At 44.9% G+C, this 15203-nt stretch overlaps 1 protein-coding gene across 2 annotated transcripts in view; it reads left to right on the top strand.

Annotated features, from left to right (window-relative positions):
* The window catches only part of USP34 (ubiquitin specific peptidase 34), a 103747-nt gene extending 88605 nt beyond the window's left edge, over window positions 1-15142 (top strand). Inside the window, exons 67-81 of one of the 2 annotated variants that reach the window (XM_033145143.1) lie at window positions 209-313; window positions 1125-1272; window positions 1566-2200; window positions 3145-3302; window positions 4457-4535; window positions 4699-4825; window positions 4963-5070; window positions 6296-6400; window positions 8401-8525; window positions 9204-9327; window positions 10064-10143; window positions 10587-10727; window positions 11791-11937; window positions 12986-13145; window positions 13874-15142. In XM_033145143.1, coding sequence (XP_033001034.1) covers window positions 209-313; window positions 1125-1272; window positions 1566-2200; window positions 3145-3302; window positions 4457-4535; window positions 4699-4825; window positions 4963-5070; window positions 6296-6400; window positions 8401-8525; window positions 9204-9327; window positions 10064-10143; window positions 10587-10727; window positions 11791-11937; window positions 12986-13145; window positions 13874-14481 — 2850 coding nt within the window. In that variant the 3' untranslated portion in view covers window positions 14482-15142. The remainder of the gene's footprint in view (window positions 1-208; window positions 314-1124; window positions 1273-1565; window positions 2201-3144; window positions 3303-4456; window positions 4536-4698; window positions 4826-4962; window positions 5071-6295; window positions 6401-8400; window positions 8526-9203; window positions 9328-10063; window positions 10144-10586; window positions 10728-11790; window positions 11938-12985; window positions 13146-13873) is intronic. The other variant, XM_033145144.1, reaches the window with a different exon arrangement.
* The last annotated feature ends 61 nt before the right edge of the window (window positions 15143-15203 follow it).

The raw sequence follows: 15203 nt of genomic DNA, 5'->3' as shown, positions 1-15203 counted from the left end.
TACATCCATAAACAATTTTCAGGCTGCTTTGCAGTAGCTGAGGAATGTCGTGGCCGTAAATCTTACAGCTGCATATATGCACATAAACTGCTCACAGGATGAAATCAGTCGTGGATTAAAAGTTGGTTTTCAAGGCATGCCTGTGATTTCCTGATGTGATTTATAGGCAGTATTTCGACGTGCCTTTTGTTTATTTTCAACACTGCAGGCAGCCAATCCCTTTTTCAAGTTGCTGACCATGCTTATGGAATTTGCTGGTGGCCCCCCTGGAATGCCACCGTTCGCTTCTTACATCCTCCAGAGGATATGGGAGGTAAAGTATGCAGAGCTTATCAAGCAGAGATTCATAGACTCCCAGCCCTTGTTCATCTGTTTTCCACCAAGATATCGAGAAGGAATAACCTTCAAGAAGAACTACTCTTAAGCCTTCCCCCACCTAACTGGGAACTCTGGAAATAGTAGCTCTTGCATATTCCTCCATCAGATATTAGATGGTGTTAAGAAAACAGCCAATCCTGTTAGTTCTTCTGTTTTATCTTTCTTTGCGTTGTGGCACTGAACTATGTGCAGCTGGCATGCAACTGAGATGTTGCAGATCTCCAGTAGGACTGTATAACTTTAGTCTTCACATTTGGAGTTTTCCTGAATGTCTTCACTCCGAGTCCATAAGTTTTGACATGGTGCATGATTTTCGAGTAAATGCTCCCCATGCAGAAAATCCCCATGGAAGGACTCCACTGCCTGAACCAGTGAACAGTTTGAATCATGCCTACTGTCTTGTACAGGAAGCCTCCCTTCCATGTGCTAAGGGAGTAGCTGATTAGGGACGCAGGGTTAGGGGTATGTCTCCCCAAGTTAGATTTCAAAGCATGGGGGAATACTTAAAAGTAGCTAACTACTGTCAGGACTACCTTGCCTTCTGACACTCTTTCATGAACAGGTATCACATCAGATACCTGCATCTGAGGCAAAATGTGCAAGGCATTGCACCCCTCTTGCAGAAAAGCACCCGTGCAGCCTTGTTCAATACCTGCAGTCTTGGCCATGTTCACAATTTGTTGAATGCCAGTCAGCAGTCTGTGGGGTTTTGGCTGACTTCCATTTCCCCCCTTTTTCCTGCCTAGGTGATTGAGTACAACCCTTCTCAGTGCCTGGATTGGCTAGCAGTGCAGACGCCTCGAAATAAGCTTGCCCACAGTTGGGTGTTGCAGAATATGGAGAACTGGGTAGAACGCTTTCTTTTGGCTCACAACTATCCTAGAGTGAGAACCTGTAAGTTGTTAAGTGGGAAGAAATTACCCTTTTCCGGTTTAAACTTTTGTATAATTGTTTCGTCGTTGCTTAATTGCAGTTGTAAGGGAAAATGTGGGCTCTGCTGTTTTGTTTATTTCACTTAACAGTATTTGGATATTTGGAAGGTCTACCTGTGTTTCCCTTTCTCCTATCTGTATTATGTGTGGTTTTATGAAACTCAAGCTCTATTTCTTTTTTTAAAAAAAGAGCATTTTCACAACCTGGTGAGGTTTGGCCTGTCTGTTCACCTGTGTGTTTTTTTCCCTTTGCAGCTGCTGCCTACCTTCTGGTCTCTCTCATTCCAAGCAATTCATTCCGACAGATGTTCCGATCCACCCGCTCACTCCACATCCCCACTCGGGACCTTCCCCTTAGCCCAGACACCACGGTCGTCCTTCACCAGGTCTATAACGTGCTCCTCGGTCTGCTCTCACGAGCTAAGCTCTACGTAGACGCTGCCGTTCATGGGACTACGAAACTGGTGCCCTACTTCAGCTTCATGACCTACTGCTTGATTTCCAAAACGGAAAAACTGATGTTTTCTACCTACTTCATGGACTTGTGGAACCTTTTCCAGCCGAAGCTCTCTGAGCCTGCCATTGCCACCAACCACAACAAGCAGGCCTTGCTCTCTTTCTGGTACAACGTCTGTGTTGACTGCCCCGAGAATGTGCGCCTTATTGTACAGAACCCCGTAGTAACCAAGAACATTGCCTTCAATTACATCCTAGCGGACCACGACGACCAGGATGTGGTGCTCTTTAACCGCGGGATGCTGCCTGCCTACTACGGCATTCTGCGGCTGTGCTGTGAGCAGTCCCCTGCATTCACTAGGCAGCTGGCTTCTCATCAGAATATTCAGTGGGCCTTTAAGAATCTCACCCCACACGCTAGCCAGTACCCTGGGGTAAGTCCCTTCGCCCAACAGACAGGATGGGGAAATTGGTGATGTGCTGGGATTTTCTATAACACAAGAGGCAAGATTCTTGATTGGCCAGCAGCGTTTTACGGGAGTGCCATTTTGAGGAAAATACAGGAGGTATCGGGGCCCAGAGCCCATCCAGTGAATGCAGTTGCTTCTCCCTTCTGTGTTGGATGTCAGTAGGCTTCAAACTCTCTTGCTTCAAACGGAACAATCCCTCCTTGCTTTTCCTGTCTCTGCAAGGCCAATTGGTGGCATTGAGAGGGTTCGATTTGTGCCTGGGTTCTACAGTTGTTGATACCTAATTTAGAGATGGTGAAGAAAACAAGAGCCCAGGCACCTGTAATATGTCCCACCCCTTCCAGTTTTAGTGTGCTTTTATCATACATTTGTTTTTTGTTTTTTTGTTTTTTTTGCGGGGGGATTACAGTGGAACCCTGGGTTGCGGACATTTGAGTTAAGAACGCCCGCAACCCGGAAGCGTTTCTGGAGCGCGTGCAACCCCCGGATGCGCAGAACGCTTCTGTGCAATTCGCGCATGCGCAGAAGCGCTCAAATCGGGCTACTTTCGGTTTTTCGGTTTTGTTTTTTTATGTGTTCAGGATACACACGCCCGTGTTATGCACGGTGACCTGGAACGGATCGTGTGCATAACCCGGGGCTCCACTGTATTCCATAAATATGAAGGGCAGCAATTTAATAGGATTGGCAGGGGGCAAAAATTAGAACCACATGAACCCAAGAGTGCTTTTTTATTTAAATGTGCCATTACAAAGCAAATGCTTGAGTGTGAAAATTTCCTGATTCTTGAAATTTGCTTTATTCTAGGAGCATCCCTGCCCCCCCCCCCCGTTGAATTAATGATCAGGACTTGAAAAATGTTTGTTAAGGTGACTGTTTTAGCCTGATGCTTGTTCTGGTTTGTTTAGGCTGTGGAGGAGCTGTTTAACCTCATGCAACTGTTTGTAGCTCAGAGGCCAGATATGAGAGAGGAAGAGCTGGAAGACATTAAGCAGTTTAAGAAAACTACCATAAGCTGTTACCTTCGCTGCTTAGATGGACGGTCATGCTGGACTACGTTAATAAGGTATCTCACTTTTGGAATATTGGTATAAAATAAATTCATGGACCGTATAAAAAGTTGAAATCTGGTAACTGCACGCACACTGAAGGAGAGAATGTACAAAGGAGCCAAGCAGTCATCATTGTGCTTTCTGCTATTTTGTGAATATTAATTTCTTTTAGTGCCTACAGTGCTGGGATCCTCCCTGCTGATGTGCGCATCCCCCTTTATTTTTGTTTTCCTAGGCAGCAAACAAATGTGGGTATTTTCCCTTTCCTCTTCTGCACTCACATTGAACACTGGAGAGATCACGCTGAAATTTGCTTATGTACCTTTTGTTAGAGATTTCAAAGTGCCTACGTGCAGAAAGTCAACTATCCACCTCTGGCAATTAACTGTTGACTGAAAGCCAAGATCTACTCTCTCTAGACCCTTAGTAACGACCCTGTGATTGGTTAAGGAGTTCCTAAAGAGATGAGCTCTGTGTGGGGTTTGTGTTGTGTAGTTTGGTTAATGAAGGTTGAGAGAGAGAGGAGAGGTTTTACTTTTGTTTCTTTTATTTCCTAAGTCTGTATATAGTAACTTATGGATACTTGTTGCTTCAATAAATGCTGAATATAGTTATCCAAAGTGTAGTTGTGCTGAGTTCCTGCGTTGTGCTGTCTAGTCAATGCTCTACAGCCAGAAGCTTCCAGAAAACCTGCGTTCACTCTGCTGTGTCCAGGACTACATTATTCCTGACACTAAATCTTAATACCTTTGTGTATGGTTGCATAGTTTTTTGTTTGGCACTCATTCTCCCCCCACAGTGCACATTTTCCAGGGGTGAAGGAAAGATACATCATAATTTTTAATGCAAGGCCTGTCACCAGGAGTGACAGTGAATAATTATATTTGATACACCATGTTCACTGGGAGGGTGTGGTTGTTCCCAGGTCTTGCTCTTGGGCTGCCCATAAGAATCCAGTTGACCACTGCAAGAACAGGCTGCTGGACTAGGTGATCCATTGGGTCTTATGTTCAGGACACAGTGCCATATTTTGCCCTCCCGATATGCCTGCTCATCCCTTGCACCTATTTTCAAAATGTCACAATCGCTAATAAAGAAATAATGTAAAATAAACAATATGATAGCATGTTTAAGCTCATGTTTCTCCCTTACTGTTTTCTCCCCCTAGTGCCTTCCGAATATTACTAGAAACAGATGAGGACCGGCTTCTTGTTGTGTTCAACAGAGGCTTAATCCTGATGACGGAGGTAAGAATATAATTCCTGTTGTTTGTGGGGGTTTTTTTTTTAAAAAAATTGTGCTGAGGAAACATAACAGAGTAAATTATATGAGGACACTATATTCATATAAATGCTTTTTGAAATGTTAATAACATGCTAACACTACTTTTTAATATATATATATTTGCAGTCCTTCAACACATTGCACATGATGTACCACGAAGCCACAGCTTGCCACGTAACTGGAGACCTGGTTGAACTTCTGTCCATATTCCTTTCTGTTCTCAAGTCCACCCGACCATATCTGCAAAGAAAAGGTTTGGGCATTATTTATTACTTACATTTACATTATCTCTTTTAAAAATGAAAGTGGGGGAAAGCCGACATATAATTGCCAGTATAATTCAACGATTTATAGCAGTTGAATGACCAAACCGTGTTCTTGTATTTGCAGATGTGAAACAAGCACTGATCCAGTGGCAGGAGCGAATAGAATTTGCCCACAAACTTTTAACTTTGCTAAATTCGTACAGCCCCCCGGAACTTAGAAACACTTGTATAGGTAAGGTATATTTGGGTTAAAAGGTAAAGGTACCCCCTGACCGTTAGGTCCAGTTGTGGACGACTCTGGGGTTGCGTGCTGATCTCACTCTATAGACTTAGGGAGCCGGCGTTTGTCCGCAGACAGCTTCTGGGACATGTGGCCAGCATGACTAAGCCGCTTCTGGCGAAACCAGAGCAGCGCACAAAAACACTGATTACCTACCTGCCGGAGTGATACCTATTTATCTACTTGCACTTTGACGTGCTTTCGAACTGCTAGGTGGGTTAGCGCCACCCAAGGGCTTGATGAACAGTTAACATTTAATAAAGCTTTCTGTTAATCTGTCTTTTTTTCAAAAGCTGGGTGCCCACATGCAGGCATAGAACATGCAAAAATGGAGGGGGGGCATTTCAGAGTAGAAGGAGCTTGATGGTCGAGATGCTCTTTTAGATAAACATCAAAGGCTGCCAACAGGGTCCCCATCTTATCTCCAGGTGCGGGTTTCACACATGCTGCCCTCATGCCCCTGTTTTAAAGCCCAGTTCATACTTCCCTTCTCCCTTAGTCTCTTCAGTGACACATGCATTCAGCCTGAAATGATTGGTGGATGTGGGGAGGAGAGGGATCTGACTCAGAGAAAGCATTTGGGTTTTTCCAAACACCCATGCTTGTAATTTCTACCAACCGAAGAGCATCACACAGATTAGCTGTGGTAGGTACTGGAACTGTGCATCGGATTTGGCCAAACTAGGCATATCTGGAGAGGGACGTGGGCATTGGGTGAGTTGGGTGCAGACAGCCATGGATCGCTGCAAGTTGGGTTGGATGGCCGGAGCAATCCATGGCTGTCGGTGGGCATAGGGCAGGAGAACCATGTGAATAGGACAAGCTCTACCTGACTGCCAGCTGCATCTCATCAGGAGGAGTTAGGCCCAACGCTGTGGTTCTCCTTTCTGCCTGATGCTCTGCCCTGCAGGAGCAATGCCTTCTCTCAACAGCTGTTGAGCAGAGCCATTGATCCTGTGGGATACGGCTTCTGCTTCACAAGCAGCTTTCTTTCAGGAAAGAAGTCTTGTAAGTGAAAGCATCCAATCCTGCTTGGTGTCCCAACTGTAATCTTAAACCCTCTTTGACCTTTTTGCCAAAATAGAAGCTTTATGCAGTATATTTCACTTTTGTCAAGTGAGCAGTTCACCCCAGACCTGTATCTGAGAAAAATGCAAAACCAATGTTTGCTTTGCAGATGTCCTCAAGGAGCTGGTGCTCTTAAGCCCTCACGATTTCCTGCACACCCTGGTCCCATTTCTGCAGCACAACCATTGCACATACCACCACAGCAACATCCCAAGTACGTGTTTCTGGTCGAAAAGGCCTGTTGTTAACTCTGTGTCTAGCCCAGGATTTTGTTGCAGGATTCGATTGTTCTGAGATTTCAGATTTCCCCCAAGACAAAAGGCAGCCCAGGAGGGTGAGGAAGATGAGGGGTTCTCCCTTTTGACCTCAAGGGATATGGCTTAAGTAATTTCAGGCATACTTTTATTGGGCTGAGTTTATCAACAGAAGGAGAAGACATAAGTAATAGTATTTTAAAAAGAAAGCAGAGCAGTTTTGTACATAATACCTGTTAGACGGGCAGGTACCAGGCCTAGGGCTTTCTCAGTGGTAGCCCCATGCATTTGGACCTCCATTCCTGTGGGGAGATGTACAGCCTCATCATTGCAGGTCTTATAAAAAAACACCTCTGAAGACACCTTTATTAATACCTGTGTTTGGCTGAACTGTGCTGTACAACAACCCTTTAGCTGGTGATTGGGGTGTATGTCTGTTTTGTAATTGGATTGTGCCTTAGAGTCTCGAAAGCAACCTTGTGAGGGCAATTTGCCCTGGAAAGGCAGGTTAAAACCTTTTTGAATGAAAATAAGTGTTCATCACAGCATCAGAACATAAAGGAGGGGCAGTAATAAAGAGCAGGAATCACCTGCGAACAAATGAGGGTGAGATGGCGGGTCAATATAGGAATAGGAGTATAGCATCAAGGGGAGTAATAGTACCACTGTATTCCGCTCTGGTCAGACCTCACCTGGAATACTGTGTCCAGTTCTGGACACCACAGTTCAAGAAGGATACTGACAAGCTGGAACGTGTCCAGAGGAGGGCAACCAAAATGGTCAAAGGCCTGGAAACAATGCCTTATGAGGAACGGCTTAGGGAGCTGGGTATGTTTAGCCTGGAGAAGAGAAGGTTAAGGGGTGATATGATAGCCATGTTCAAATATATAAAAGGATGTCATACAGAGGAGGGAGAAAGGTTGTTTTCTGCTGCTCCAGAGAAGCAGACACGGGGCAATGGATTCAAACTGCAAGAAAGAAGATTCCATCTAAACATTAGGAAGAACTTTCTGACAGTAAGAGCTGTTCCACAGTGGAATTTGCTGCCAAGGAGTGTGGTGGAGTCTCCTTCTTTTGAGGTCTTTAAGCGGAGGCTTGACAGCCATCTGTCAGGAATGCTTTGATGGTGTTTCCTGCTTGGCAGGGGGTTGGACTGGATGGCTCTTGTGGTCTCTTCCAGCTCTATGATTCTATGATATCTAAGCCCAAGCGTTTGCCCATGACCACCACTTGTCACCAAGCAGGCTCCCATTCCAAGGAGCTTGGATAACAATTGGGTAAATTATAAACCTGCCAATAAATGGTATTGGTAACATGACTACATGTTGATGGGAATGGTTGCAGTTGCCGATGCAGTTGGGTTGCACTTGAGGAGGTGGTGATGGGAAGTTTTAAGGATAGTTTCTGCAGAATGAATAAGGTTTTGGGAAAGAGTCCACGGTGTCGAAAAGCAGCAAGGATTGGGTGGGCAGGCGGGGCGGCTGTTCTAGCAAGCAGGTGAAATGGGACAGATGGTGCGAAGATCTCAAGGTGGGCACTAAGATGTTTGGTAGCAAGCGAGGGATTCCATCTTCTGTGCTTAATCCTGTCGCTTTCTCCCAGCCTGCCTTCAAGAGCAGGTTTCCCAGTCAAGTGGGAAGGGATTGCGAAGCAGCTGGTGGGGAGGGATTGCGAAGGAAAAGCAACCAAAGTGACAAACTTCCGCAGCCCCCACCTTTCCCATCAGTCTAAGACTTGAAGCTTCCTGTTTGCCTCTGACCTTCTGGTTCCAGCCTCAGGTTGGGATGCCATAACAAGGAAAGTGATAAAAATTTGAATGGAACTAAATGCTGAGTCTGGATCTTGTGTGTACACACACACATTTTTATTTTTATTGTTTTTAAGAATATTACTAGTTACTTTTAAGTGTCAAGCTGCATAGATTAAATGCCTGTTTTTTGTTCTCTAATTTCTGTTTCAGTGTCTCTTGGTCCTTACTTCCCATGCCGTGAAAATTTGAAATTGATAGGAGGCAAAAGTAACATCCGCCCACCTCGCCCTGAGCTTAATATGTGCCTCTTGCCTACTATGGTTGAAGCCAGCAAGGTACATCTGTTGGAGAAGGACTTCTCTTCGGGATTCCTGGTGGGGGTTGAGCGAGGCTCCAAGACCAGTGGCGGAGGAACCCGTACGGACTGTGCATGTGCAGCATCCTGCGCATGCACACTCCGTACGGATTGCCGCACATGCACACTCCGTACGGGCTGCCACTTGCACAGCGTCCATACGGGCTACTGCACATGTGTAGTCTGTACGGGATGCCGCTCACATGCGGCCCACCCCCTCCGCCCCTCCCTATGCCCCTGTCCAAGACTGCTGTGCCTTGGAAGTTGTGGACTTCGCTCACCACTGGTGCTTAAGACTGCTGTTAAATGCTGTGCATGTAACAAAATACTGGCAACTAGTTTGCTGTGGCGGTGTGTTAATAAGAAGGAAACTGCTTTTGGAAGCAGGATGGAGAATACTTAATCTTTCCTCACCCGTCACTTCCGTGCTCCAAATCGATTTCTTTCACATACACACACAGGGTTCCAAATACGTTTAAACTTTGTGCAATAGTTGAGGGTGGCTTAGGAGGAGTGGGGAAGTCGTGGGCAGGGGAAGGGTTAAGTGCAGATACGTGCACAGAGACGTTCGCCGGTTAGTTGCTTTTCCACTTCCACTCCTCGTCGGGGCCTCTTTTGAAACCACACGGCAATAAACCCATTTCCCTTACATCTTCAGGGCAAAGATGAAGTTTATGACCGCATGCTGCTAGATTACTTTTTCTCGTATCATCAGTTCATCCATCTGCTGTGCCGAGTTGCCATCAATTGTGAGAAGTTCACAGAGACCTTAGTAAAGATGAGTAAGTACAGAAGCGACACTTCTCCTGAAAGAATCTCAACACCCGAGGGGGCCTTTGGTGGCAGCTGTTGCTTAAACAAGAGACTAAATGCAACAGTGTATTTACAGCATTTCGTTTTCAAGTGTACCTGAGCATTTCATTGAGCAAATCTTTCATTGTAAGGCTCTGGGTGGGGGATTGGGCCTTCCAGTTGCAGGGCTACAAGTCTCATTGTGCCTGACCATTGGAAATGCTGACCAGGCTCACGGGAGAGAGATACCCTGTTATGCTGCCAACCCATTAAGACCTAGCCTTAAATAGCAGTGAAAGATTGCTTCTTTATTACATTTCTAACCCTCCTTTCATCCAAGGAGTTTAAGGTGGTGAATATACTTCTCCTCTTTTCCATTTTATCCTCACAACAACCTGTGAGGTATGTTAGGCTGAGAGATTGCAGCTGGCCCAATTGGGCTACACTTGGCACTTGCTTTTGGGTAAGCATGCATAGGTCGCATTGCAAGTCACATGTGAAGCCTGGAGCAAAGTCAGTTGGGACTTGGTATAAGCATATATTTTTGTATTCGTATTGTTTTATAACAGAGAAACAGCATCATCATCCCCACAATTCATCCTGTTGCTTTTTTGTATATTGCTGATCATTTATCATGATCAGAATTGAAATGATTTTAGTGTTTTAAACCTTCAGAGAATGTTGCAACCCGCTGAAATTGCTACTGCTTCTCTTTCCAAATTGTAGGTGTCCTCGTCGCATACGAAGGCTTGCCACTTCATCTGGCTTTGTTTCCCAAACTTTGGACTGAGCTTTGCCAAACTCAGGTAAAATGTTGTGTGCTTCGCAAGCAGCTCCCAGTCCTTGACAATCTTCACTTAAAATGATCTGTGATAGCAGATGTTGTGAAAGACCTCTACCTGCCTGAGACCCTCGAGAGCTGCCGCCAGTTGGAGGGACACCATTGGGCTAGGTGGCTAGAGAGTCTGACCTTGGCATAAGCCCATCTTCCCGTTTACCACATGTGAACCAATGTAGCTCTAGCTATAAGCAATGCAGCCGGTGCTGCTATTTCCTATGCAAGCACTGCAAGTGCTGGGGAACCATGGCGACTTTGTGCGGCACTTCTCTGCTAAGCTGTCTTCGCAAGCCCTGCTGGAGTGAATAAGTATTATCTGGTGCATGTGTGCGAAAGACTGCAGCCGTTGTCTCCAGCAGCAACACAAAACTGGCACCGGTTCTGAAGCCTTCCTTTTCTTTCTCCCTTCAGTCTGCCATGTCAAAGAACTGCATCAAGCTCCTGTGCGAAGATCCTGTGTTTGCAGAATACATTAAGTGCATCCTCATGGACGAAAGGACCTTTCTCAATAACAACATTGTGTACACTTTCTTAACACATTTTCTTCTCAAGGTATGTCCATCAGGCATCTGTTTGAGCTGCTCAGTGCACCCTCACAAAGCTTTGACTCTTATTAATTAGACTAGAGGTTTTCCAGCTTTTCGTGTCCACGGCTCCCTTGGCCAACTACATGCTATTTGTGGCACCCCTGTGGGGCTCAGGAGCCCAGTTATGTCACCCCTTGCCTGCAGATCTGGCAGCCCCACACCCCTTTTCAAACACCCTCCCTTGTGGAGTGTTTCCTCAGCCTCCTCTCCCCTCTCCTTGGGAGTCCTCTGGGCAGTCGCTGCCACCGCCCCAGTCTTTGAGCTGCCCCTTCCCCCACCCTAAAGAGAGGTGCCTTCTCACACTGCCCCACAGCGCCTGGGAAGTACCCCTTGGGCCAGCCCTGGAGGCACCATTTGCCTGGGGGGATTGTAGCCAGGGCTGCTGCTGCAACAAACAGCCGTGCAAGTCTTTGGGAGGCTGAGATGAGAGAGCGTCAGAGGAGGAAGGAGGGACAGGCCAGTGTTGTCCGTGGCACCCCTGACTATCATTCAAGACACCCCAGGGTGCCACAGCATACTGCTTGAAAACCACTGAATTAGATCGTAACCACACGTAGGCTTGGTGTGACTGAAGAAAAGGAACACTCAGCTGTAAGTTGCTGGTTGGACTCTAGACTGTAGGTAGGGTGTTTGTTGAGGTGGAGCCTGCTTTTACTTTACAAATCGCCTTGCTCAAAGGATAGAGCTTCTGCTGAGTTTGTTCAGTAGGGAGTGGGATGAAAGGTGTTTTGTATTTCCGTCTTACCTAAGAAAGAAAATCCACACACTTCCTAGCAAATGTGAGGACAGAATACACATAATGCTGCTACTTCTAGAGTCCACTGGCAAATTGAAATAAGTCACAGAATCATAGAATTGTAGAGTTTGAAGGGACCCCGGGGGTTATTGAGTCCAGCACCCCTGGCAATGAAGGAATATCAAAGTACACATACCACTTTCATAGTTGTGTTGACAGCAGCGCTATGATCACTTGAATCAATTGTGTCTCATGGGCCAAGTTTTAAAATCATGTTTAATTTTTTTTACAGGTGCAAGGGCAGGTTTTTTCTGAAGCAAATTGTGCTGGAGTAATCAATAATTTGGTTACAAATCTGATCAACCAGTATCAGAGCTTAGAATCAGATTTCGCCAATCAGCGAGTTGAAATTTTTAAGGCAAGCTCCACTTTAAATGGGGTAAGTTACCTCTCTTCCCCCTCCCTTTCTGCTTAAAATAAATACCAGGGGTTTATTTTCATTCTGCTGTGCCTTCAGTGTATGTATCCAAAAGTCATAACTGAGTTGTTGTTGTTGTTGTTTTTTAAAAAATGCCTTTATACAGTCTCTTGGTCTGCTATATTCTTTTTGAGTTGTACCAGGATTGATGCTGGTCTCATGTCCTGAATTGTAATCAGCAATTAAACCACCACTTTCTTGGTTCAGACCTAGTGGGATACTGTGGTTTAGCGAGCAGAAATGGAGGCGCCAAAATCAGGCACCCAAGGGAACACAAGAAGGTATACAAGAGCGTTTGAGAAACCATGGTTTATTGGGCTAATACTGTTACCTCTGAACCAGAGCTGTGACTTCACTGGTATGACTTGGCAAAATTTAGATAAGGAAGTCAGGGCATGTAGCTAGAAGTAATTAACGTGTACAAGTACCCCTCAGTGAGCCCTGTGTAGACATTCAGATTGTTCTGAGGAGGCTGGGTGAAGATAATCGTGCAGGCTTTAGTTGATTAAGCCGTTGATTCAGTTAGCAAACATTTTCATATGGGTAAAAAAAGAAGAAGAAGCAGTGAGCATATTTGGTGTTTGTTCAAATCATGCATGTGTGCCTATGTGATTGCATACATCATGCTTAGAGGGGAGGGTGCCTCTTTCAAGATGCTGTGTTTTATATATTTATCTTCCAAATTTTTTAAAAATGAAATGTACCTGTTTAGCCAGGGCACCTTATTAATTGCTTAAACATTTGTTTTGAATTTGATTGAACATTGCAGCACTAATAAAACTGTGTGGTCAGTATGGCCAGTCCTCTCCCATGGCATCCTATTAAATTCATTGGAGCATAAGTTGCTTGTTTAAAGTTGTCATAGTATAAAATGATTCAGGTGTCCATCCTGCCGGCATGCAGACATCTTACAATCCTTTCAGCAGCTTTTCAGTGTTCCCACATCCGATCTTTTGGAGTTTAAAACTGGATCTTCACTAAGTGGATTTTTCTGGGTTTTCTTTTCCAGGACCTTCGAGCCCTCACTTTGCTGCTTTCCGTGCACACCCCCAAACAGCTGAATGCTGCCCTAATTCCAACACTGCAAGAACTGTTAAACAAATGCAGGACTTGTCAACAACAGAAGAACTCGCTGCAGGAGCAAGAAGCCAAAGAAAGAAAAACTAAAGGTTTGTTCTGGAGTGGTCCTTGATTCCCCACCCCTCTAGATGCTGATTGGGCTTCTCTTTACTGCATTTTCATATTTCGCTAACTCTCTTTACATTGATTACTTGTTACCCCTTTGCCCAGTGTTCTTACTGGTGTCCCTGAAATGCCAAGCACCCCCTCCCCCTTTTAAGCAGCTAACTGGGTTAAGCAGGTGTAAAACTGGAATGCTTTGATGTTGCTACACAGGTAAGCAGAAGCTGTGTCCAAATCAAGCCATAGCCTGTATTTTGGAGCATGCATCATGTTGAATGCATCTCCCACTCCGACTTGGATACCTATATATTGGCCATAAACACATCCAGTATATGAGTCCTCCTGGGTAAAAATGTTACAGATGCAGTGAGATGCCTTCACAATAGGCATTACTGTACCCAGGAGGCCAGATGATTCCTTAGAAAGCACAGTCCCATTTCTAACCCAAGGGCAGCCTACCTTTTTTTCTTGCCAAGGGATATCAATTGCTGGACAGGTCCAGGGCCAAAAGTGGGTGGCTGGCTAACTGAGCTATCTTTTAGTTGCAAGCTATGCCCATTGTTCCAGGAGCTGGTGAAGACAATTTATGACTCTTAAGAGTGAACCATAGCTCAGGAAAAAGCGCCATTGCCCTGAGTGTCAAAAGTCTGGGGAAACATTGCTATGGAGCAAATTGGATGTGTATATTACAGCATACTGTATTTCAACCTTGTAGATGACGAAGGAGCTACTCCAGTAAAAAGAAGACGGGTTAGCAGCGATGAGGAGCACACAGTAGACAGTTGCATCAGTGATCTGAAAACTGAACCTAGGGAGGCCTTGACTCCAACTAGCACCTCAGACAATGAGACAAGAGACTCCTCGATCATTGACCCGGGCACGGAGCAGGACCTGCCCTCCCCTGAAAACAGCTCCGTTAAAGAGTACCGGATGGAAGTTCCGTCTTCGTTCTCTGAAGACATGATGCTAGCTGCCCGGTTGCAGCATGGGGAGGAGCAGCCAGGCAGTGGTAGATTTGAAGAATGTAAAGAGCTGAAAGAGCCGCCGAGCTCTAAGGATTCCAACATTGTTGAGGATGACGCCGAGTTCCCCTCCACATCCATTTCTGCTGTTCTGTCTGACCTCACAGATTTGAAAAATTGTGAAGGTCAAGCCTCGCAGGACCCCGAGTCTGGCTTGTCGCTCAGTTGCAGCCATTCCAGAGGACTCTTGAGTCACATGCAGCAGCAGCAAGACATTTTAGACATCCTTTGCAGGACCATTGAGTCTACGATTCATGTGGTTTCGAGGATATCTGGCAAAGGAAACCAAGCTGCTTCTTGACAATAGAGGAGCATGTCTGCTTTTAAAGTCTTTTTCCCCTTCAAAAATGCTGTTTGTATAAGTTTTGCTTATTTCTGTTTTGTGCTTCAGTTTGTCCAGTGCTTTCTGCTTGAATTGCAAGATTAAATTTATACGCTTAATTCTTGGTCAGGCAGAACTCCAGATTAAAAAGGAAAAAAAATTAGCATCTACCGTACACTTTCTTAAAGGGCAATCAGATAATGAATATGTTTTATGTAATTCAAAGTTCACTGTAGTGGCTTTCATTTAATATGGCTGTCTGGGAGAACAGGGTCTCCTCACCCTGTATGATGTAATTTAAACTGATGGCATTTTTACTGTGTATAATATGGTGTCCTCTGTGCCAGTTTTGTACCTTACAATAGAGGCAAATTGCCTCCAATCGCTGTGGTTTTTATTATCAAAATTAAGTTTACTTGTATACTAAACAACCACAAGAAATTTGATTCTGTAAAGAATCCTCTAGCTGTGGCCTGACAGTATATATATAAATATATATATATATATATGGTGCTTTATTTAACAGAATACCTGTGGAGGAAATAAAGCACACTTGATGTAAAATTAATTGTTTTATTTTTATTGACATGACCGATTGCTATTCTGTGCACTTCATTAAACTGATTGTGACGACTTTTCATTCGTTTTTATATATGTTGCCTCAGTGCTCCCGTTTTATTTTATTTTTTAACCAAAGCTGC

This window comes from Lacerta agilis, chromosome 3 (assembly GCF_009819535.1).
Source record: "Lacerta agilis isolate rLacAgi1 chromosome 3, rLacAgi1.pri, whole genome shotgun sequence".
Taxonomy (NCBI): domain Eukaryota; kingdom Metazoa; phylum Chordata; class Lepidosauria; order Squamata; family Lacertidae; genus Lacerta; species Lacerta agilis.
This window is presented reverse-complemented; position numbering and strand designations above follow the sequence as displayed.